At 37.4% G+C, this 25931-nt stretch overlaps 1 protein-coding gene across 4 annotated transcripts in view; it reads right to left on the minus strand.

The window, feature by feature from the left end:
- The window catches only part of TENT4A (terminal nucleotidyltransferase 4A), a 58566-nt gene that overhangs the window by 22730 nt on the left and 9905 nt on the right, over nt 1–25931 (minus strand). For all 4 annotated transcript variants that reach the window (XM_071454577.1, XM_071454572.1, XM_071454565.1 and 1 more), the window contains exons 2-10: nt 20940–21063; nt 19441–19487; nt 18384–18504; nt 16756–16863; nt 15918–16046; nt 14646–14859; nt 8038–8164; nt 853–953; nt 431–603 (exon numbers count right to left, since the gene is read on the minus strand). In XM_071454577.1, the coding sequence (XP_071310678.1) occupies nt 431–603; nt 853–953; nt 8038–8164; nt 14646–14859; nt 15918–16046; nt 16756–16863; nt 18384–18504; nt 19441–19487; nt 20940–21063 (1144 nt within the window). The remainder of the gene's footprint in view (nt 1–430; nt 604–852; nt 954–8037; nt 8165–14645; nt 14860–15917; nt 16047–16755; nt 16864–18383; nt 18505–19440; nt 19488–20939; nt 21064–25931) is intronic.

A 25931-nucleotide genomic window follows, 5' to 3' on the forward strand; every position in this document is an offset into this window, starting at 1 on the left:
ACTGACTGCTTGGCTGAAAATAATGAGTATTATTCACCTTCACAGCACAATATAATGTTCATGTTCAATTTCAGGTATGGGGAACAAGGATCAGAATTTGACAATGGAAGACTTGGCTTAATGGAAGGATATATGAAGACATTTCTCCTCTTCTACTTGATTAGCTACTGTTAAATTGGGTTGTTATATTTCACTACATCTAACTACTACCACAAAGGGTACCAAAGATTTAGGATGGAAATAAGACCCATTTAATTCAAAAACAAAAAAAACTGATTTCAGTAATGTTTCTGAGCAGAGGACATTACAGTTGCTGTAGCAGTTTAGGGACAGTATCCCATTAACTGTTATATATACTGCTGTATCAATTGAGGCTTTGAAGATAATCTCTGCTACTTACTAGATCAACCCATTAAAAGAAAAAGCTTACAATGTCACTGCTGGAGAGAGATGATACAGAAGAGGCAGATGAACCAGAGGATAACTGCTGTGTGCTGGCCAATGACAATGCCAAGTGCTGATTGTAAGATGGTTCAGAGTCTCTGTTCTGCTGCTGTTCTCCATTGCAGAGAGCTATTGGGTCTCTTATTTTCAACCTATTATCTGTTAACAGAAAACATAAGTATCATTTAAGAGCACAGAATACAAACACATGGGCCTTGAAGTCTAAGAAGAGCTGCAGTTTAACAAGCTAACTGAAAAACAGGCTCAGAAAAACTAATTTGGGTTAGAAAGTTACAGGTTCCTTTTATTTTTTTCCTGTATATCTGAATGATTAATTTCAAGGCAAGGGTATTTTGAATTACATCAAAGTCAAGAAAAAAATTTAAGTTGGTTTCCTGCTATACCTACCAAGTTCAGGTGATAAATTAATTTTGCTCCCCCACTTCTTTTTAATCCAGGCCCTGTAGTCAATCACTTCTTGGGTCACTTTGATGATTCTACCTAATGTGCTAAAAAAATTTTTCAATTAAGTATTAAACAAAGACTGTTGGTTACATATTTGCAAGCATTTTAACAAGCTACCAAATTACACTAAAAGTCAGTTTTAGATATCCCTAACCAAAAAATCTTTTTGAACCTTCTTTTTTTTAGCACACCATTTCATCCACTGAAGCACCACTTATATTCATATTATTTTTCTTTTACCATACTAACATGCAAGCAGTGACACACAGGTAAGATTTTTACTCTATATTTCTAAATGGTATGCATATTAACTATAAAGAATGCACATGCTGATAACAGTATATTTGGTAAAAGCAATTTATGGTTCTTGCATTTCTCCATACAGAAAATTTTTCCACAGAATCTGGATTATAAATGGGATGTACAGAAGACAAAAAGCATCCCAGTACCACAACTGGCTTTGTGGAGACAGAGACCTTCACTAATCCTTGCTTCTGGATTGACAAGACAAAAGGTGATAAGACCCCCACAATTATAAAGGAAGTACCATGGATCGTGAGGTAGTGGAACAAGAAACAGACTGGCTCCAAAACAAGGTAGGATTTCAATAAATTCATAACAGTGAGAGGCTCAGAGAAAAAGCTTACCTGGTCCTGCTGAACAGTGACCAGTTATCAACAAAGTAGTGTTTTCCCAACACACTTTCCCAACACTCAGCTATTTGAATCGTACTTCTTGAGTCTTCTTGTTTGAGAGATAAATTTTCAAGCTTTGTTTTCATTAGAGACTAGTCATTGAAACACTAACCATAAACTCCACACTCAAGATACATGAAGAAATTACTATTGTACAAAATTACCACTGTGGAGCAGATAATGTTATTTTTATTCATCTTCAATGATTACATTAAAGTTTATTTTATATTTCACATCAGAAAAGTACCTTGTACCAGTATGGAATTTTGTTTTAGTTTAGGTGTACAATGGGAAGGCAGGACATACAAAACCCTAATATATTTAGACTACCTTACTAGTTTTTATAGTAACACTTTAGGTAGCAATAATTCTCCTACTATCCCAGCAATTACTATCTCATGCAAGACCAAATATCATGTTCCATGTTAGTCTTCCAACTTTAAAGACATGTTACTGTTAGGATTGAAAAAGTCAGTCCAGCAAACATTGAATCAAATAATATCATCTAAATTACAGGTCCAAGTGCAGCTGTAGATGGGCCACCAGGACAGAATGCATGTCATCCACCATCCTACTTATGTAATGTGGATAAAATGATGGATGCTGGAAAATAAAATCTTGAATTTTACACGCAGAATTACAGGTGTGCTTGTCAGCACTCAGAAATTAAAGATCTGGGTTATAATTAAAGATCAACTTTGGGAACCACAGTTCAATAGCTAAGCAGAGCACACTAAGAAAAGAACAAATAAATCAGAGGATCATGTTTTGTTAATGTATACTCCCATGACATAACAGCATCTTAAATACTCAATGCAGTTCTGGTTTCTCAGTCCCAAAGAGTAAGTTGAGCAAGAGGAGACAGAATGAAGATGGGGATGACCAAAATTGCAGAGATTCAGCCGTGGCCCTAAAGCTGCAGTTCCCAAAAGAGCAACACCACTATGGGACTCAAACATGCACCAGCTGGGTCTCATCAGCACCAGGACAGGGAAGGAAATCTTGCAGTTAACAAGTTTCATCTGAGAAGGCCTTCAGAAAGAGTAGAGCTTCTACTCTAGGATTACACATAAATTTCATGACTACCACCAGCTGTGGTCTTACAACCAGAAAGTGAACATGGGCTGAGTAACACGCTTATTACATATAAGGAGTTTGTCAAACATGATGCTTCTTCAGAGTATTGTCCTGGAAGTGAAGTGAGAGTCATGATTTCACATAGCAGAAGCAAAATGAACAATAGAGGTTGGTATTTTTATTAGACTGGGTGACTGATATACTGAAGAACAGGCAAAATAGGTGAAGTGACTGCTACACCAACAATTGTGGCAGAGTTGCACACACAGAATGGGGGAATACGTTCTCTCACCAGAACCAGAATGGGGGAATATGCCCTCTCAAAGGGCACAGAGATCCCTCTTTTTTGGTATAAAGGTAGAAAAAGGAAATTCACTAAGTTATACGGTCAGGAGTCCAGAGGCAGATCCATGCTACATTGCTTGTGCAGCAAAATTAAAGACATTCATTATGAGACATCAGAAGCTGAAAGGTGATTAAGGTTATACTGACATACACTTAAATAAAGTAGCAAAGAAAGAGGAAGCAAGTGTGATCAAACCAGGTACTGATCTCAAAAGAACATCATTTCCTATGTATGGGACTCAAGCACATCCATGGGTTCAAAGACCAATTTTTTAAAATAAGCATTTGAAAATTGTTCCTAAATTTATTTTCAACACTGAAAATGCTTAGGAACAAAAAAAGCCCCTATTAATCTATCCTGCCTTTATTGTGAAAAATGTCATGCTTTTGGGGCTTTTATTTCAACTGAGGCCAGAATTTCTACAGATGTCAGAGACAAACAGTTCTTCAAATATGCTTGTTTGGAAGACATAAAAAATACTGTTAACTGGTTAGTAAAATAAGACACATCTCCTGAGAAAGATGTCCCTTTAAGTTTTTTCCCTTAATATGATCATATAGTAAGACCATGAATAAACTATTTACCAAACCAGTTTATTTTATATATTTTATACATATATATTTCTATATTTATTTATGTCTATATTTATTTCTATATTTATATATATTATTTATTTATATATTTTATATAATATTTTATATATTTATAGTATATTTTATATAAGGAAGAGACCCAACAACTTTCCAAGCACAGAGATGGAAAGATCACTTTCTACCAGGCTATGGTTGTTTTGAAGACTATCACCTGTAAATGACAACTCCAGACATGCAGTAGGACACTGCCTAGGCTTTCTCAAACTCTGACCTGTTGGCATGACAGGTCTTTCCCTTATCCAGCTGCACCACATCCAGCACAATACAGAGTCTAATTTATACTGAAGGGCATGCGACAGCAAACCAAGTCTTTCATTTCTCATTGCTTATGACCTCCTCAGCTTCCCAAATGTGGCTACAGAACTGTTTAGAGATGCAGTCTGAGCACACATTCCTAGCCAAACTATGTGACAGACCAGTGTGTGAGCCAATATCCCAATCTGCAAAACATAAATATTAACCTAAGGATGGATTTTTGTCACATCCAGAGCAGCAAAACTTAGGGCTGTGAAACGATACAGTACCACTCTCTACCTCTTGCCCCAAACGTGAACTTCTGATGCTTCTGATCAACCCCGTCATCAGCCACAAGCTGGATCAACTTCTTGACATGACAGAAGTGTTGAGATACTTGTTTTCAGTCAGACCAAAAAGTCCATCTGACTCACCTTCTGACTGCAGGACTGCTAGATCTCATGCAAGGCAAGATTCAGACTGAGAGGGAAGGAACAGCACAGCTGACAGAAGACAGTACACAGGTACTTAGCCTGGGCAAGGTACAATATGAAATTACACCTTAATATAAAGGCCATGGACAGGGTGGTAACAGATAATCCACTATTTAAATGAACACTATTTAAATGAACAATAAGCAGAGCTTATTGAGAGCTTGCTGTCAAATATCTGCTAAGGTTTCCTGTGGTTCATCAAGAAACAGAACTGGAAAAATGGTCTCAAAACCAAGTCCAAAGAAGGGCAATGAAGCAGGTGAAGGGTCTGGAGCACGAGTCCTGAGAAGATCAGGTTGTTTATCCTGGGAAAAAAAGAAGCTCAGGGTTGACTTTATCATTCTCTACACTACCTGAAAGGAGGTTGTACCAGGTGGACATTGGTCTCTTCTCACCAATGATAAGTTAAAGCACAAGAGGCAATGACCTCAGGCTGCACTACAGAAGGTTCAGATTAGATATTAGAAAGAATTTCAACAACAAACAGGTTGTCAAGCACTGGAACAGGGTGTCCAGGGAAGCAATGAAGTTACTGTCCCTAGATGTACTTAAAAGCCATGTAACTGTGGCACTGAGGGACATGATTTAGTGGTGAACACAGTAGTGGCTGGGTTAACAGCTGAACCCAATGATCTTAGGGGTCTTTTCCAACCTAAATGATTCTGTGAAAATATCATTCCTCACAGACTGAAGAAATGAGCTCACTTGAGATGGCACACTCTCTTTCCCAGAGACAGGCTAGGGGAAAAGATCATATGAAAGCTGTTCAAAGCACATACCAACACCAATCCTTAAAGCAGGAGATATCCTGCTCATAACTGTATTTCACAGCTAGACTCATGTCTCTGTGGCCCTAAATATTAAGACATCAATCACAATTTTCAGTCACCTTGTCTGAAGACAACACCAAACTTTACCTTGCATACAAGCTGTACAAGTTCAAAATGGATCAGTCTCTTATTTTTCTAAGAGGAAACTCCTTTTTCCAAGATGACAGGAAGCTGCTTGCTCTAATAAAATCAACCAAACTGTCAATCAAGCTCTCCTAGCCATTCTCAGGAGGGGATAGGTAAGATTGACTGAGGACAAAACAGTGTTAAGGTTATTTCTGTAGCTGTAAGAATTACCTTCAGGATTCAGCTGATTACTGTTTCCACTGAGAAGAAAGCTTTTCCACGATAGGAGATACCTTTTAATTCCCACTACATCTCAGATGTTCTATTTGGAAGCCTGAATGACAATGGTGGTAAGAGTGATGTGAATCTATCCCTTATTATTCTGTGGGACTTGCTATCACACAACATGATGAAGAAAAAGGCCTATGCTGCTGAAGGACTACTATCTGACTTTTTTTTCCCCACTAGGACTATGAGAAGTAGCAACTCTTTAGAAAGCCCTCAATTAACGTAGACATATTTTTGTGTTGGACTGACTCTGAAAAAGAACTACAACAATCACCAAGAAAGATGTGAAATCTACTGAGTGTCATCTACAAAATAGAACTCTGTACACAGAAACCTTCCCTGGGAAGAGGAAATATGCATTCAAACCCATCAGATAATTCAAGAACCATCCCACTTAGGAAAAGCTAGCCCAAAGTAGGATAAAACTGAATAAACTCAGCCTGGAGAGTTCAGCCTCCCGCAACTTCCTATCCTTTCAAGTAATCTTCATTTAGCCTTGATCCCTCTAGTAGAACATAATCTTCTACTAGAAGCCAGTCCCTGGTCTTAAATGGAGCCCATTGTTTATAGGTACAGTTATGTTATAGTTTAACCTACCTACTAACAAGTCTAGAAAAGGCAAAAAAAATGGATCAGGAGAAAGGACTCCCAGATAGCCAGGCTTTAGGTCAGGCCACCAGAAAGGTCTTTATACAGAGCATGGACCACTCTGCCTTACAGCAGGAAGAGGGATCCACAAACATACCTGGATCACCCAAGCACATCAGGCTTAACTGAGACCACACATGGACTGCTGACTTGGCAACAAACTTGTTACCAAACAGCTCATCATCCACTTACAAGTCCTTTGGCACTGACAAGACTGGTGCTAGGGGAACTATTTGTATACAGAAATTTGTTGAATGCTGTTCCCCTTGCAAGCCAGTGGCATGATGGGTTCTGAGATTCAGATGTCACTGGCACAGACAGCCCAGGACTCAGACAGGTCAGACATGACACCTGAACACTGCTGCTGGGACTGCTCCACAGGTTTGCAGTTGTGAACAAAATTCAAACATTTCCCAGCTACAGTAACAAGTGCAAGTCCATGCAAAGTGCACATACTGATGACACCTGAGGCTCCCATTAGATGCTATACAAATATACTTTTTGATGCCTGTAGTAAATACATACACCTCATAATGACTATATTCTTCAGAGAAAAACAGAGAAGTTAATGGAGACCAGGACCCAAGACAAGCAGAACTTCAGGAATCTCTTGGTTACTCTACCTGTACTTAGGTAAGACCAAAGTTTCATTCAGTACCAAGAACTGTCAGCCAATACACATTAAACAGTGACCTTTAATATCTTAAGACAACAGTCTCAAATGTCAGTGTGCAACACTCCATAGCCCCCTTCTGTACCTCCATCACAGTGCAGTCTCAACCTTTGTGAATTTAATACCACTGAAAACCTAAAGAATTTACAGGCACTCCTAAAGTACTGTCAGTTTTAAACTCACAAGTGAAAGACTGCGTCCACTTTGATGTAAACTTATTAGAGGAAACTATTTCACCTTCCAATGACATTGATGCTGAAAGTTTACATCATGACTAGAGTTTGCAGTTGTACTGAAATGGTTTATGTGACAACTTACAGCCATCCTTCCCTGTGATTAGCTGGGGAGCTCAAAGCCATTGAGATTTTAGGGAAGTCTCAGGGAAGAAACATCTTCTGATCTAGCCCAAATTCACACTAATGGTTAGAACAAAATGTGCTAGAGCAGATACATGAATGGAAATACCACGCCTGGAATACCAGGCATGGCAGCCATGCCTTCATTATCTTTCTCCTCTCTCTTTCAAAAAACAGAAACTGTGAAGGTGAGAGCTCAAAGTACTGGTTGTGTCTCTATGAAAGACACTAAGAACTGCATTTAAAATGGCATGTCTAAAAGCATGCTACTTTTAATGGCAGTTCTGGCAATACAATCAAACTGGACCGATTCTATTAGGTTTTTTTTAATATAGTATTTTAAGTCTTTAATTCTTAAATACATATCAAGTCTTTTAAAACAGTTTATGGGGGCATTTATTAAAGAACCAGGTAAATTCTTAGCCTTGTGGTCTAGTTTTCTAACAGCCTAAACAAGTAATTTGATCACACACATTTCTTTCTGCCACAATACATACATGCATCATACTAAACGTTAAACCAGCAAACCCTCCTTTGAAATACTTCAAGCAGAACGTTGGACTCATCCTGGATTTTATCATACTCTCTTCATTTAAGTGCTGCACATTGAGGCATTGTACTCTCATATTCCTGGGCGGGTTAAATTTCTGTGCAGATTTCAATACGACCACAGTTAAACAATAAATAACATTACTTTTATGAATCTAGAACCAAACATTCCTAACTGATTACACAGACAAATGGATATTGAAAAAGTGAACTAATTACCTCTCAGAATCTCTATTTGGATATGATCTTGCAAGTGGTGATACTGCATGGCTAAGAACAATGTAGGCATAATCAAAAACTTGTTTCACTTGCATGGCACCGTAAGAACTTCTGCCAACGTCGTTTCCTGAAATAATGTGACAGTCATCAGATCATCTTTTTTTAATATCAGTTACCAAAACATTAGTCATACTTAAAGCTCAGAAGCCTCAACAATACAAGCTTAATTCTGTTTAAACCAGTTATCCCATCCTAGCCACATCAGGAACACCTAAGTGTGCCTATTTCAGCAAAAGAAGTTGACCTTATGAATGACACTTAACATTATGCACTCAGTTTACCACTTCTAAAATACTTGCATATAGTGCTTCAAAGAAACAGAGCACAGAGATCAGCTTAAAGCTCTTAGAGCTGTCTTCCAGAGGGAACGTACCAAGCTTAAAGAACCATGTCTCACTTACCAGTAGAGTTCCTGCAGGCCAAATTCAGTTTAAAATTTCATTTGTGTAACCTTCATTATGTCAGACAGACTCACGGAAAACCCTATTTAACCTTATCAAAACTACAGATTAATAAACCATCACATACAGATATTTATCTCCACAGGACAAGCCAGTTTTTCAAAAATCTATCATAGAAGATTCCAGAAGCTTTTATAGTACTGTTTTTTGATCAAGTTTGTAGCACTCTCAACTGCCCTACTTTAGGAATGAGTGACATTTTAACTGGAACTCTTTCCAAATCTATTGCAATGTGAACTGCAGAAGTTAAGAATGTTGTATACCTTCTGTATCAGTGACATAGTACAAGAATAGATCACCCATCTGATACCTAGAACAATCTTGCTGTTACTAGCAGAAGGCATTTGGGAGCTTCATGTGGATGTATTTGGCACCAGACAACAAAATTGACTGTCAGCATTCAATTTAAGAAGCACAAATGGAACTCCTTTCAAATTGCATAAAATATGGACTAGGTCTTGAGTGGGTAGAAAACTGCTTACAGTGCAAGGTTCCCTCCTTCAGAATGATGGGTGAAATGCTGTGAGAACACTAGAAAGGGATGAACCACCAAATATGAAAATCAGATCAGAGCCCATGAAGAAATGAAATTAATGAAAAATCTAAATTAATGAAAAATCTGCTTTGAAAAATTGATGGGTAAAGGACAGAATCCATCCTTTGGAGGACAGAATCCAACAAGGCTGAGATTGACTTTAGAGGAACTCCCCTGAGTGTTTTGTCCAGCTACTATAGCTACCTGCTGAGTTTTGCCATCCAGGGGAAGAAAACAGATTCCTTTCAAAATTCTCCAACCATAATGCCATTCTAGCAGGAAAGTATAATCAGTGAAAGCTAACTGAAAACATAAATGCATTTTGGGAAAACAATTTTTCCAGTAATTCACATGGTCAAATAAAAACCGATCAAGAAACACCTCCTGCTTACTGACATAACTGCGTATCTTGCTCTGAGGGCACCACTGTGGTATACAGCAGCCACTAATTACAGAAGCCTCTCCAAATGGTTTATTTGCTATTGGACTCTATCCTGAAGTAAAAAAGAAATCAGTGTGGGCCTAGGACAGTGAATCTAGGAGGAAACACATGGTAATGTTCTTCACAGAGGACTTCACAAAGGACTTACTCCAAAGGTGGCTGAAAAGTGACCAAAATATTTTAGTAGTCATAAAATCAGAAGACAATGTTAATTATACTAAAATGTAATAATTAATTCAGTAAGGGCTTTTCAGAGCCCTTACTGTGTGTCCAGCCACATACTGATATTCTAAACCTAGATATGTAAGATAATTAAATTCAGAAGCAAAACAGAAATGGAATACATACTAAAAACACATAATCGCACCTACCACTAACTTAAAGTCCATCTGTGGCTGGAGTTGAGGTTAGGGCTCTTTTCCAACCTAAATGAGCCAATAAATTCACATAACACTAATTAAGAATACACACTCAACGTGCACTCAAAGAATCTTTATTAGTTTTGTCTAACCCAATGCTAGGCAGGTACATTTGGCATGTATCCTGCCAAAGTTGTACCAAAATGAAGACAGAGTTGCCACAAAATATTGGCTATTTCTTTCATCAGTTGTCACTACCTCCTCTGTTGTGCCAGCAAAAGAAATCATAAGCCTTCCCTAAACCAATTAGAGTAAACTTGGGCAATTTAGTTTTAATCAATGAAGTTGTGTTTGAGTCTTGATTGAAGCAGATTTGATAAGAGAGGCAGAATAGCTAATGCCATACCTTGCTTGGGTTCCTGGATTGCCTCATTCTGCACCTGTAACTCATTCATAAAACTGTCTGAATTAACGGGTCTTAATTATCCAGTCTGCAGAGCTTTTACTTGGGCTGCAGCTGGAGCTACTGTGAACTGATCTGTCAAGTCTGTATAAAGATGACCCTAGCCAATCCACAAAACAACATATTAAAAGAAGCCAGAAGATCACACATTTGCATTTGCTGCCCTGAATAGATTTTCTTCTGAGAGATCACTCTCATTAGAGAACCATGTCTTACATAACTGAGCATCCTTCTTTGGTCACAATCTAGACTGATCAGTTAAAGCACGCAACCCAAATGCTGTCACTCTTTAAAAAAATCATACATACTTCAATCCTCAGATGTACATTAGCAGATTACAATGGTGTGTGATTTCATGTATAATTCAATTCTTATTCTTTCTTACAAAGCCTTCATCCCTAAAGGAGCATGTCCAAAATTTCCATCACTTGCTATCAGTATTACCACTCCATCAGGTAGCCTTCCTTTACCTGAAGCGGTTATAAGAACACGGCCTGAAAAGGTAAAGGTAAGACCATGAGCTAGAACTGCAGCAGACCCATTCATGTTAAGCTATTAGCTAGTAAACAGCTTTTTGCAACATTCAGCATTAAAGAGGTTCTTTCAAATGCTAACTTCAATGAACCTGGGTATTTTTATAAGCACTTGTTTTATACACACACACAAACATATATATTTGCAGGTTCTAATGATAAATAGCTGATACTGAAAAGCTGCAATGAATCATTCTGGGCAGCCACTAAGGCTAGAAGAGATAATCTCATAGATGTTGCCAATCTCAAATCTATTTACTTCCCATACTGGTGACCTATCAAGATGCAGAAGCAAGCAACATGAAGCATAATAAACCCTGCAAGTTAAAGATTCTCTTTTCCAAGGAAACACATTTAAGGTTTAGAATTTTCATTACTGCCCACAGCAATTAAGAATGAGGAACAAACTTCCTCACAAATAGAGCTGCACAGGTGGGACTCCAAGTTTTAAACTTGGTGTTAAAGAGTAGCAATTTAGCTACTCTAGCTACTGCCAGCCTGAAACTAGACCAAAAATTATTTCTGTTCTGAGCATCAGAAATTACTGGAGAACCTTGATAACCACCTGATTCACAAAGGTATAAAATAACAAGCTCCCCGCAACAGTCTGCTGGGTAAGTGCCAAGCTTGTTTTACAACCACAGATTAAAAGATTTGTCAACTGCCAACAGTTATGTCTTGCAAGACAGGATACTGCTAAACCAGCTCCAGACAGACCTCTTCCAAGATGACATCATCTACCCCAAGATGACATCTATCTACTACTCCAATATATTCCTGTGAACAAACTTCTGAGTGCCTGGCTTTGCAGTTCTCCTTAATAAATGCTTTTACTTTTTATATATTTTACAAAAAGGACAAGTGCTTTGAGAAACTGAAATGGTGCAGCTACAAGATGCTTATGGAAATTCCCTCCTTTAGACAATGCTAAGGGAATGATTTTCATTTCATTACCCTGTCCTAGGACACTAACCCAAGAGGAAAGATCTTTGACTATGTACAAAGACCAAGTATAAATGATTACTTCAAAATTGAAATCACCACTATATTAGTCTGATAACTCAAATCCGCACCTCAACAAGCTCCCCACTTGAAGTGTTGACTCCTGACACCTTTGTTGGAATCCTGGTTCTTAAATCACACAAATTAGCATCTTCTGGCACACAATGATCAGTCTCTAAGAATCTCTGAGGAAACCCTGTAGTACCTAAGAGAATCTAAGAAAACCCACTACTACCAAAACAACACCACAATATGGAACCTGGATGCCGGTTGCTCCCAAATCCAGGAACTAACAGAAGGTAATGAGCAGGTTAGAATGATGTATCATGTCCTCCTGATGACACCTTTCATCTCTTAGCCAGACATCACCCACCATTTCACACTGAATAAAAAACAGTTCCTCCAACTTAAAGAAACTAATCCCACAAAACACATTCTTGTTCCCTGCAAGACCACTGTAAAGCTATTCTTTTGGGTTATACCCTTCAGTATCGCATTGCTGACCTACTGCATACACTCACATGAGCGACTTGTACACTACTTTGATAACCTCTAAGAAATTGAAAGGGAGAGGGTTTTTTTATCCCTGTACTTTTTGTCTCATTTTGGGATTAAGAAGCCATCTTTTCAAGTACTCTTCCAAGGCTTAACAGGAACCTTATAAACAGTTGTGATCAGGCTAAAAAAAAAAAAAAAAGGATTGAAAAACAAAGTTAAAAACCTGAGCATACCGTGCAAACACAGGTTTGCAGGGGTAAAACTCACCAGCAACTTATGCTAATTTAAGTTGAGACATCTGTGTCCACTCTTTATGAAAATAATTTATTCCCATCTCCTTCACAGTACTGCCACCAACCCTCAGTCAGACATTGAGTGGATCTGAACAAATCTCATCAGAGATGACTTGTAAACTGGGCAAGGACTTGAACCCTTGGGAAAGATTTTTGTACTGGGACAGAAGGAATAACAGAACTAAACTAATTAACAGAATTCTAGATGTTACTAACATACACTTGACAGGCAATTTTAGATACTGTAGGAATATGTGATTAAGTCTGAATCTGAATCTAAGGAGGCTGTACTCATCAGATTTGATTCAAAGAGCCATCCTATATGTGCTACATAATTTTCTTCGTAGCTTCATCTGGCAAGTTCTGAAGGTCTATGGTAGCTGCTAAAGAATATCCCTATGAGACACAGTGGTCAGATAACTTAAAAATATTGTCAGTTTTCATTTCCATTGCCAAAACACTATCCCCTATAAGAATTATATTATCTCACACCATACAAACTCTTTATTTAATTTAATTTCATTCTTATCAACTCTTTGACAGCATATAGGTATTCTTTCTTCTAAACTACAGTTCTTCATTTCTGCAAGATTAATGCCAGGAGGAACAGTTCAGAGCCCCTACTAGACCTTTTTTTTCCTTCTCCATAGTACCATTGGCAGTGATTAAAACACTCAGTTGCACATGCAATTTGTTCTTCTTCAGTCCCCAGCAGATAGAAAGGAACAGAACTGAAGGGCAGGAAGGATTTTTGACTCTAAACAATTGTGGCTCATGCTGCTATTCAAATGGGACTTCAGGCAAGTAAGTACACAGCTCCTAAAGGAAATCTCAATGACAATGACAGTTCTGCACAATCACACTCTAACCTATGCCTGGCCAAGTACAAGAGTCATGATGGACACAGAGTTACAAACGTATCAGAGACATATTAGACAAATGAGTATCACAGCCTGCAAACTGTTCTAGGGAAGTATGAACATTCAGCATATTGAGTATTTAGAAAGGTGCCAGCTTTCAGCTCCTGATCCATGGTATTTGCTTTAGAAGTGCTGTAAAAGCGCTATAAAATGTCTACACACAAAATGTGACAGTATGGACTTGGACTGCCAATAACATTCTAGAAATATTTGTGCTGAAGTCCAAATTAACTGAAAATTGACTTTGTTAAAAAGCTGGTTTGGAATTTCAGCTACTTGTGATGGTCTAAATAGAATACAAACTGAGTACTATAAAGCTGGAAATTTTCCTGAGGCACTTAGCCAAAATTAAGCTCAATTATTTTGAGGGTTACTGAATTAAAACCAAATCTAAAAAAAAAAACCTATGTTAAGTACTATCCAAAGAAGATGCAACTCTAAAACGCTAAATGGCATTCCCTAAAGATCCCTGTGCAGCACAGAAGCCAGTTATCCAAAGTGCTCTCCACACCACCACCACTGCAGCTGTTTTTTACAGATACCCACCCCTGCTCCTGTGCAGTCCCTGTGGTATCACCCTGCAGGACAGGTTCTGCATCTGGGGCATTTCTTTCCCATATGGTGTGATTTATCTGAAGTATGGCACCACAGACTGTGGCAGTAAAAGCAACACCTTCCAATCTCATTCTTACAGCAAATAATGGAGAACTGTTCTGCTAACAACCCTCCTTCCAGGATTTCCTGGAATTCTTTCTTTTACTACCTCTCAATGCTGTCAGAGAATCTCCTTATGTCCTAACACAGTTCTGGATCTCCAAAGCATTATGCAACTACACTGTTTGCATGTAATTCAATTTACTCAGGCTAAGAATCTTGTGAGACCTCAGGCCCATATCCCTCAGCCCTCCTACCTGACTGTACCTCTACAGCAGCAATAGCCTCTTCCCAGTGCAGCTTCTTAACTCATCTGACGGACTAACGCAAGCTGAGAGCACAAGCTGTGCCAGAGCTCTGGAATACTGCAACAAGTGTACAGTCTTACCAGGCAGAAGAGGATCTTCAATACATAGCATGGATGGTCTGTATCCATTAGTCATGACTTTCATGATTTCTTCTTTGGCAATATAGGCACCTCCATTTTTTATTCTAATACCAGTTTTCAAGTAGTTAAAATTCCTTCCATAGAGTTCAAAAAATTCTATTAGAAGCATTCCAAGGTTTTCATCAGCTCTTCTGGCATCAATTCTTGGATGTAGCTGTAACACAAACCAGTTTTTGCATATTAAAAACTACTAGTTTTCAGACCATAACACAGGGCAACAAAAAGGTCTCATTTAACAGCTGAGTATTTCTTCACAGAAGTCTCAACTGAATAATTCACTCTTCATGTACTTAAACCACTCTCATACAACCTAGAGGAGGCAGCACTTCAGTAGTATCTGAAAGCCAAATTCTTTCATCTTTCCTCATGTAGCTTTTTGAGGATTAGGGAATTCTTTTCCTTAAGTCTCAAACAAGAAATAAGTACTGCATACTAAATTATAGCCTAGTTAGTAACAAAGTAGTACCCGATTTTCTACAACAAATTCATCCCTCAAAGCTTTCAGAAAGTGGGGGGCAATCTAGTTTCCCCAACTGAAATACAGTTTGTCTCTCTCTCTCTCTATTTATTATATTTGGTACATAAAATCTATAGTAATATTGCAGTCAACACCACCAGCAGCAGAATGTGTAAGTTTTCCATTACCACAGCTGCTGAGAGATGTTAACCCTATATCTCATCATACCTGTAGGAGGCTCACTGTCACAAAACTGTATTAAGAGAAGTTGTAACTTGTTATTATTTCATCACTCAAGTACAGCATCTGCCAGTCTTAAGCATGTCAAAACCTAACCAATATTTAAGAAAAAAGAACCAAACTTGACTGTTGGATTTCATCATTTTAATAAACACTGAAATCAACTACTCTTCCCATTCAGTACCAGTAGTCTGGGAAGCAAAAGACAAAAATGCATCCTGCAGATTTATGAAGCACCGTTAAGATGATTCAGGTAGAGGCCCTGGTGTAGAGAGCAATGCACAGCCGCTATGCCTTTCACAAGGCTCCTGCTGCTGTTCCAGCTCACACAGGATAGACCCTGGGTGTTTGAGAGGTAGTCCACAGGATCTTTCAAGAGTCAAACACTCAGAACCATAACAGTAATGCTGCACTGTGCAAGGGGCATCTGAAGAAACAGTACAATAAAAGGGCACAAATACAGAACCCAAAATATTTTATTTAAGAACAGAGAAACAAATAAGGAACACACTTACCTGCAGGAAACTAATTGCCATTAAAATTAGGCTGTAAGAGCTAATTCCACCAGTAAAAACTTCATTCAAATCCCTCTGAAGGAGGAACTGTTTTAATACTAAAATCAAGTACGGTAGCAAAGAATATTTCTGCAAAGCAAAGCAAGTTTTATCAATGACAATGTCAACATTCCAAAACAAACAAAGAAGTACACAATCTCAGTAAAGATTCATCTAATACAAAAATATTTCCAGTGGTGTGCTATACAGTGTTTCCACAGGAAGAACTGAAACATTTCCTTTTTTTTATTCTAGAAACAGATGAATAGCCTACAACTCTTATTTGATCAAAGACCTTATGTATTAAATTTATTTCCCACCTAAACAGTAAGATTTTTATATCCTTCTTTGAATGGCAATATCACTGACTATAGCCAAAGGTTTCACTCTAAATAGTACTTTTACTACAGAGCATAAAAGGAAACTTTTAAGTGTGTAGCTACACAAGAATTAGTTTTTGACAGTTTAGCAGGACAGTATTCATAATGCAGCATCACTTAAATTCAAGGTAAGCAAAACTTGAAAAGAGACTTGCTTCAGAAGCAAAGTTTAGTGCCTATCTGTACATCTAGGCATGACCATAGAAGGTCTTTCACAGTGTACAGGTTTATTCAAACACCTAGCACTCTAAGTGAACACTGAATGGACACCAATAGATAATAAATTCAAATATCCATGTTTAATTAGTATTAATGAAAATAGTCTTCAGCAATAAACTGTCAAGCCATACCAAAAAAGGTTAGCTAAGCATCTAGCACATCCTTGGTAAGTAGCATAACATTCAATACATGGCTGATACCTTCATGTATTCCTTGATAAATCGAGCTGCCTTCACACCAGTTTCTACATTAAAACTGATGTCAACTTTCACTTCTGTCTCCTGGTCAGTGAGTTTTATTATTGGTACCTGAAAAGATTAAGACAAGAATGTGAATCCCCAGGAATACAACACTGGTGCTGTTCCTTAGCTTACTCAAGACACGTGGATATTAGCAGTCCAAATGATTGCAACTATCAAGGCTGTCTAAGAGGAGGAAACAATCCTGACCTGACTGACCAATGAATGCTTTCTAGGGAGCTGATTAATGTACAATCACCTTAACCTATCACTCTAGTACTCTACCACAGCCATTAGCTATCTGCCTTCATAGCTGCAATAGCAGTGTTTCATATGACAACTTCATTTACTTAATGACTCATTCCAATTAATAGATCTTGTAATCTCATAACCTGTGGGAACTGCATTCCTCTGACCCAGTATTGCACCATTCACTTGCTGAACTGACAGGAAACCAGCCTAGCAGAAAGTAATGCCTGTTGGTTTATCAAGATGAACTGGTTCAATGCAGAGTCAAATGAAAGCCAGAAGAAATAAAGCAAAGCCATCATAGTAATATGGCAGGAATAAATGAATATAAAATGACTGAATATGTAGTTTAGCTTCGCACCACCACTGGAAGGCAGTGCCCTACAAAATCATCTTAAAATCATAACCTAAACTTCAGCTGAAAAGATTTATTTTAAATTAAACTCTTCATATTTTTAATCTGAAATGAAAAATAAAAAAGAGCAGAAGTATAGCATTTTATACCAATATCAGAAGAAAAAAATAAGAAGGAATAGTACAATTGTAAGCGATTTTCCTAGTGCCATTTTCCATCATTAACTGGTAATACAGATTCTGAAAATCCCAATTGTTCTCAGGTAAACCAAAGACTACCAACGCTACTATTATGTACTGCTACTCTAATGAAAGCCACAGGAATATTATGAACCTAAAAGAGGAAGACTGTTTTAGAGACCACAAAACAGAAGCTTGCTAACAGAAGTTTGGAATACTCATCTTGGTCCCCTGAAGAAAACATCACTTGCCCAGTAACATAAAATTCTCATGCATTAAGTTTTTAACTTATTCAACATGATTCAGGCTTACAAGAAAGATGCAAGAGATAACACACATCAGTCTTACAAATGACATAAAGCTCTCAAATAGTATATTTTGGACAGGAAAACCCAATGTTAAGTTTGGAACACTTCACTATGCCATCAGAAACAAGACAACCTGAAAACCATGTTGAAAGCTAGACAGCTCTAGTTACTGGCTTAACAAATTCCCCTCAAAGGTCAGTGGAAAAACATTATGCAAATCGTTAACTTATTTCACTGGATATTCTGCAAATACTAACTTTCAGATCTTTATTGACAACCTAAGTATAAAGTATGGCCTTCAGTAAGCACAGTATATAGAATTACCAACGGCCATACAAAAGACTCCGTGCTATTGCTAAGCATATACAGATTCTACTGAAATCTTGCAGAGAGTTTAAGACAATATAATTTGCTCCAGGAATTAAGAATACTATTTATCACCAACATCTGAAGGGGTCTGAAACTTTTTCAGTTCAGTATTCCACAGCTATGACTTACCGTAGCTTTGTCAAGTACTTTAATGGAATATGGCTCAGCCACGTTGTGTTTTCTCAGTGCTTGCTCCAACAGCTGTAAAGGGGGTCGCTCCCATTTCCCAAAAACAACTAGGTCAATATCACTAGACAAAAAGAACACAGCATGAAACCCAGTAAATCTAAAGCCCAATATACTGCCAAAAAGTATGGTAAGATTGGCATTCTACATATTACAAGTACCATGATGATTACAAGTACCAAATGACTACACATGGTGATCATTTTGCAATTTGCAATATAGGTTACCAATAAGCTTCTTCTAGGAGCATTAAGCAAGATAGTCCATGGTATTTTAGGACCCAAAGCAGTATTCTAGTTTTTTGCTTCCATTACTCTAATGAGTTTTTCTCCGAGTTCCTTTCCCTTTTACCTTTCATGCTCCCTCCCCTCTGACTTAAACAGACCAATTTCATCCATCATCTGTCAACTCATGTTGACAGGCATTTGAATAATCCAAAGAATTTTATCAGTGATTGGTATTCACAGAAACAAAATTTCCAGTGCTTTCCTTCTGAAAATTTAATTTATATAAAGACAACCTTATCTTCAAGGCAGAGCTACACAGGTTTCCACATCAAACTGAACCATTAAGTGATAGAAAATACCAAATTATTAAGACATTTTGCTCTCCAAAAAGATGGGAATGCAGCATTGTGATGGTTCTTTTGACTTTACACAGTAACTCTGTGGTAAGTGACATATTCTTAGTAATTTATCTTATTTAACAAAACAGTCTTTACAAGGGAAATGCCAAACATTCAGTTGCACTGTCTGTTTAAAAAAAAAGCCAAAGACTAACCCCAGACACAAGAAAGAAAAGGTAATTCACCAAAGGGTCAACAAGCAGAGCAGTAAAATAATACATCAAATACAAATCTTGAAGTTCAAAAGCTCTTCCCTGTGTCACATGAAATTCAAAAGTTTTACTGAAAGTTTGACACATTTGCACATTCCACTCTAAACTCCTCTTTGAGATCCACCATTTCTCTAAAAGAAGACAAGAGTAAACTATTACTTACCTAGTTGGAAGATAAAGCCCTGTACTAAAGCTGCCAAATATCTGGACCTGAAAAGAACACAGCAAGAAAACATCTTGCAATTATGAATGCTCAATTCCTTTTACTTTCACAAAACTTCGTACTTTTCTCCAGTTCTTAAGGACATAGTAAGTAAAAAAGTTACTTTACTATATACTCTCTGTACAAGCACACTTTTTCTTAGAGATGCTACTTTAGAGGAAATTTGGCTTCTTTACCATGAAATAACTACCAATCCAGCTTGTAGGGAATAAATTTAGGCAAGTTCTTTGCATTACTTATTTCCAGTTTGACAGACATACAAGCTTTTATTTGTTTCCTTCCCTTCTGCTCCTTCCTTTCCTTACAGGACAGCTTTACTGAAACAGTTTAGGGGAATTTTTTTCCAAATGTTTATGTTTAAAAACCAGCAAGTACATCGAAACATATCATTCAGATAAATATGAATACTACAGATTTTACTGTCAAGAACAACTATGAAGTAGCAGCAGGTGTTTTTGTGTGGAAAAGCACACACAATGAAGATACATCCACAGACCACATCAAATACTTTCAGTGAGCTTCCCATCTTAAGAATTGAGATGTCCTTCCCTCTCTGACACAGAAGAGCTCAATGCACAAGCTCACTTAGTTTTTGGCCAGGCAACACAGGCCCTTTTCAGTGTTTATATCAATTTCCACAAGGTACAAAAATCTCACTATGAAGGAAAAACATGGGTGAGGATGAAGCAGATCAGCTTTACAGTATTTTTAGCTCAGTGCTGTAGCCTGAGCCCTTCACTGTCTGCCATGGAAGGCTACGAAATCACTGTGGTCTGAAACATTTTTCTGGTGTCTAATGACAATGCTACAATCTGGCAATCACAAAGGTGATGCTAGAATAGAGTACAATCTTTTTGAATAAGCAGACTTATTCATTGGGTAACAAAGTGTTTGAAATTACACCAGTTTAGATGGCAATGTGTCTCAAGGAGTGCAATTTTCCCACTACAGTGGGGCTAAAGCAAATCCTTGAATGTCAAATTCATGAAGAATACAAAAAAAATCTGCATTTAATTGCTCTTTCATAAAATATTTTGATTTAAAAATATCCACACATTCAGGACTCCTTGCAGAAATGGATATATAGGTAGTCAGTCTCACTTTATTATTCAAAATTAAATTATACAGAGACAATCAATTTAATAAGCTTTTTTTTAAGAAAGGCACTACTAAAAGAATCACATTCCCGGCTCTCAAAATGAAAAAAAACACTCAGTAGAATTCATTAACCCAAAATCTAGGTTTAAAATTTCCCCTCTTTTTAAAATAAATTTCAAAAAAATTTCCAAATATTGCAAGAACTGTGATATTAAGTCAATTGCCTTAAACTTGAAAAGTTACCTGTTCATTCCTAAAAGAAAGAAAGATAATAGCAAGATTAAGTGAACCAAGCTCTACAATTTACTAGAGAAGCGAATCACAACTGAAGCTACACTCACATCAGCGGTAGGCCAGAGATCTTTGATGACTGTTTCTATCCTTTTTACCACTTCTCTTCTCATAGCTGCTTCTTCAGGACGAGGGGACATGAAATCATAGAAGTCAATGATTTCTTCATGTAGTCTAATGGAGAAAACAAGATCAGTTAAAGTGACAAATTAACTACTTAACTATTACCATAAATTTTACAAGAAACAGACCATAGGCTTTATTTAATATCATCCTTTAACCAGAGAGCTCACAACACTAACTCTAGTAGACATTTACTAAATTTCTTACTGGCTCAGCAGTGAAGGCCAAATTCAGTTCCTGATCCTTAATGATTCTTTTCTTTAGAAAACAAAGCTGAGCCTTAAAAACTACATTATGATGCAAATGTGAAGCAGCACAAGATTAACAAAAGTCTTCAAGCAGGTTTATTCTTCCAGCAGTTCTTACTTCTGTGTATGTAGCAGTTTACACAGACTGCAAACAGGCTACTGGCAATGGTGAGATTTTGCAGAGGACAATAAAAAGGACATTTGAGAATTTCTTAATGTAAAAACATACACTTTGACACTCAGGCCCTTCATTAGCCATTCATTCATATAGAAAGCAACCTTCCAACTGAACTCAAAGTCAGAAATGTTAAATATATTCTCAAGTGTAAAGTATTTTTATACCAATGTTACATGAGGAGTCCTGACACTGGAACCTTATACACCTATTAAGCCCTTTTGTTTCACATCTACCAGCACTATAGAACTCCTGCTGCCAAATTTGAGTATTCAGGTGAATGTCACAGTTGCCTTCAATGGAAAAGCATCAAGCCATGCCAAACACAAATGCAAATAACTACCACTGTGACATTTTTCCAAAACATCTTTTTTGATGTTGACATATTTCTAAGATTTCTGTCTTATTTCTAAGATTTCTGTCTAACTCACAAAATGTATCTAGTCAACATTGTGGTGAAATCCAAATGCTGTCCTAAACCCAAAAATTAATCTCTAGTTTATATACTTAACCTTCCAAAAGCAAGATTTAATACCTCTCTAGTAGAACTCAACTCTTCATCTGAGACTTTTGCAATTCATTTTACTCAGTAACTCTCCTGCTAGCAGGTAACTTCCAAGAGACCACATGCTTAATTTTTAAGTGTCAGTATTCCTTCCCATACACAAAGAGATTTTTGCAGCAAAGCTCAAAGATACTTCCAAAATGCATAAATATTTTGAATTACTGTTTGCCCTTTCTCTTTTCTTAAACTGAGCTTGGACCCACAACTGAACATTTAACTACACAGCAGATGTAACTAACATTTCAATTTGCTGATGAATCCACTTGATTCCAAAATTTTAGAGCAAGACAGAAAATACAAACTAACATGCTCTTATTTTGTTTTGTTTATAGAAAGTATGCTTTTTTCCTACCTTTCCAAGACAAAAAGACCAATGAATAAAATACTTGAATACACCTAACAGCAATGGGGACAGCCTAAAGACTTCCTATTCTTCTGCCTATAATAATCTGCAGTAGGCAGATAGAGGGTGAAAGCAAGAAAAGGCAAGAAAAACAAAGGGGCAGCCATCCTTCCAAGCCTCCAGTAATTTCATCCAGCATATGTTCAGGGTGAATCCCAACCTGATACCTATTAGCTCAAAGAACTTCATTCCATAGATTTTTCCAGGTCTTGTAGTCCATTTCTGCTTTGTTATTTGTGGCATTCAATGAGAATTTAAGTATGCATCAGAATCAAGAGTGCTTTATTTTAAACTGCTGCCTGGTAATGATTTTATCTGATGTTTTTTCCTGGGGCAAAAAAAAAAAAGTTGTTACTGGCAGTTCACCTCAAAACACAAGACTTCTCAGGCTCTCAATCCATTTATCTCTATCCACCAGTAGTTTTCCAAGCGACTAATCCTCACAGGTTTTTGTCTCCTTTGACAAGAGGAAGCCCAGAGTTTGATCACTGCTAACCTCCTTAGGCATGTTTTCCATTGGCACCACGTTTTCTGACAGGTGGGCAGAAAGACACACAGAGTCAACACGTCATTCTGCCATTCAGTCCAGAACACACACCTGTGTTCATTTTGTTGTCCCTACACTTGGGAATATTGCTACATGAGGGTACCTGAGCACATAGCTGCTCTTTAAAAGAAACCATAATGAAGGAGCTTCAAAGTATTTTCTGAACAAAATTATCAACATAGAGCCCACTCACTGTGTACATTCAGCCCGAATTATTTTTCTTCAGTCATGATTCTATATTTACTAGAATTTAATTTTAGCAGCAATTTTATAATCTAATGAACAATGAACTCCCACGGTGTCTGTCTACAGTCAGCTCTAGCTTTCTATTATCCTTTCTATCCTTTACTCACTCGTTTCTTCCCTCCAGGTATTTATGAACATATCGAGCAACAGTCTTGACTACTTCTATTTGTAACTTCCCCTTATTATAAAGCAAATAATTTATTCTTTCCTTTGGTTATTTCTAAGAGCTAACCCAGCAAACCTGTAAATGTTTGGTTTTTACAGTCTTCAAAAAGAATCTTAAACATTCTTCTGAAAAAAAAATCCACAAGTTATGTTATCAACGGAACACAGGAATATGGATTAACAATAAATCCTTCAAGAAAATGAGACCTGTGAGACACAACTACCTTAATCAAAACATGTACTAGATCCTTTCTTTATGTTTGGTCATGCAAGAAGTTCTGGGTTTTTATGCTATCAGCACTACCCAACCACTTCAGGAGATCTAGACATTTCTGGGGAAAAAATGCATTTACAGTAGCCATCCACTATTAGGGAAAAGAATAAAAGGGGAACCATCTCCATCACAACCTCTACCACACACAGCACAGCCTTTCAAAAGCAGCCCCAGTGCATCAGTGAGCTCAGGAAAACAGCCAACCCACAAGTAATCTCAACTTAGATGCCCCACTGAGCCTCTCTTCCAATGATTAACACAGTCACAATTGTTAACCACGTTATGAAAGACTTAGAAGAGTATCACTCATCACTAGTCTACATGTCCTTCCCTCATCTGCTCTTTAATATGAAGTCAGGTTCATATTTTCTACTTCACACTGGCAAGGCAGTACTTGGTTTAATGCTTCAATTTGCACAGGACAACAGCAGAAGTCTAGATATCAAAGCTCATTTAGAGTTCAAGCCACACTCATGGCTAATTCCCCTGAACTTCTTTGGCACATAGCACAAGACATGGGTGTATAAGCATGTATTATTCTGCTGACTCGATTTAAACTCTTACTGAAATTTAAAACTGCAGTTGCCTGGAGTCAAAGCTTTCTTAAGTCTCTGAAGTCCTTCTCTGACAGAAAGCAATTAGTTCACTTAGTTCTTACTACATGGTCTGTGTTCCCCCTGGTGCCCTTTCACGTCTCTCTCTGAGCCCTACTGACTCTGTCAAGTTTCTTGCTTTTGATGTGCACGACTTTCAGGCCTTAATGCATGTGGCAAACCAGTTCTTAACCCTCTGACTTAAAAGACTTCTGTTTTGCTTGCTCTTTCCAGTTTTCCTTAATTCAATTTCTAAAAGATCATCTTCTTGGTCTATGTCCTACTGGATAAGAATCAATGCTATACTCACAGTCAGCATAAGGTAGTACAACCACTGTGGCATTTTATCTTCTGGTTTACACCTGAAGAAGCTTCTCAAAACAGAGATGCTTTTTTAAAACTTAATGTTACAGGAGTTTGCATTTTGTAAACATCTTAGCTCAGATAAAGTTATAGGAACACTGTCACAAAAAAAACTCCAGCTCTCATGTATATAAAACAAGATCCTGTATGCTGTTCAGGACTAAGCCCAATATAACTTCTCACTAAGCTGAAAGAATAATGCATTGTCTGAAAAAAACAGATAACCATGGAACAGTCAGCCAGCCAATACAGGGATAGTTTTTACTTATTTTGTCCACGTACCCTCTATGGTTTTCATAAGCACTTTTTAAGTCAGGACTGTGACATTATTTTAACCATTAGGGACACAATTTCCATCTGCAGCACATAATGTACATGCAGATACAAGTAACATCTGAACTCCTCTTTTTTTCATAGAGCTTCCCTTAACATATATACAAGTCAGTCTTCTCAATTTCCTTCAGGCTTCTTAAAGAATTTGGATTCCCAACAGCATCACAGCACCTAGCAATCTCCTGTAACATTTTAAGATGCCCATTGTATTACCTCACTAGCAAATGTAGGCCTTTTAATCAACTTTTTCACAAGACAGCTTTACTGTATTTATAGAAATACTGGGAAAGAAACTTGTTGGTAAGCTATAACTGTACTCTTACTTAATATAAGATGGGAAAGATTAGAACACAGGAATGAAAAAGAGAGGCTACTTGTACTTGCTAGATTATTCAGGTTGCTAATTTTAACAGCCTGGAAGAACCTACCATTTACTGATGTTATTACTGCTAAGCACAGCAAGCATCTGCTGCTTACAGGCTGAACTACTGCAACAAAATAAACATCTTCTGCTTATCAAAAAATTATCCCTTCTACTCTTTAAGGAAAGGCAGCCACTCTTCTAGCCTCTAACACTAAAATAACACTCAGGTGACATTCTCAGACTTTTGCAATAGTTTTCCTTAAAGGCACGTTTCCAAGAAAGGAGATCATCCATTTTACTCATTTACTGCAAACATATTATACATAAGATTGACTTATTACTTCAAGGACTAGCTTCAATGCAGTGAAACAAAATTCTCAAACATCATAAAGAAACTAGAAGGTAAATTAAAATCTACAGAGACTTTGTTCCCTCAAGTAAGCATCTGGTTCAACATGATTACACTACTAAGCACATTAATTTATTCTAAAGGAACAGTACAACATGATTGCATCTTTTATGTGGAACAATTAACATTTTCTAAAAACAATCTTTACTGAGTATTTTTCTAGCTGAAGGCTAACACATCATCCAAGTATCCTTATTAAAGGAAATAACAGATGCCACAGTTAAAGCATGGGGG

This window comes from Agelaius tricolor, unplaced genomic scaffold (assembly GCF_023055355.1).
Source record: "Agelaius tricolor isolate 1412-34295 unplaced genomic scaffold, bAgeTri1.0.p SCAF_2, whole genome shotgun sequence".
Lineage (NCBI taxonomy): Eukaryota > Metazoa > Chordata > Aves > Passeriformes > Icteridae > Agelaius > Agelaius tricolor.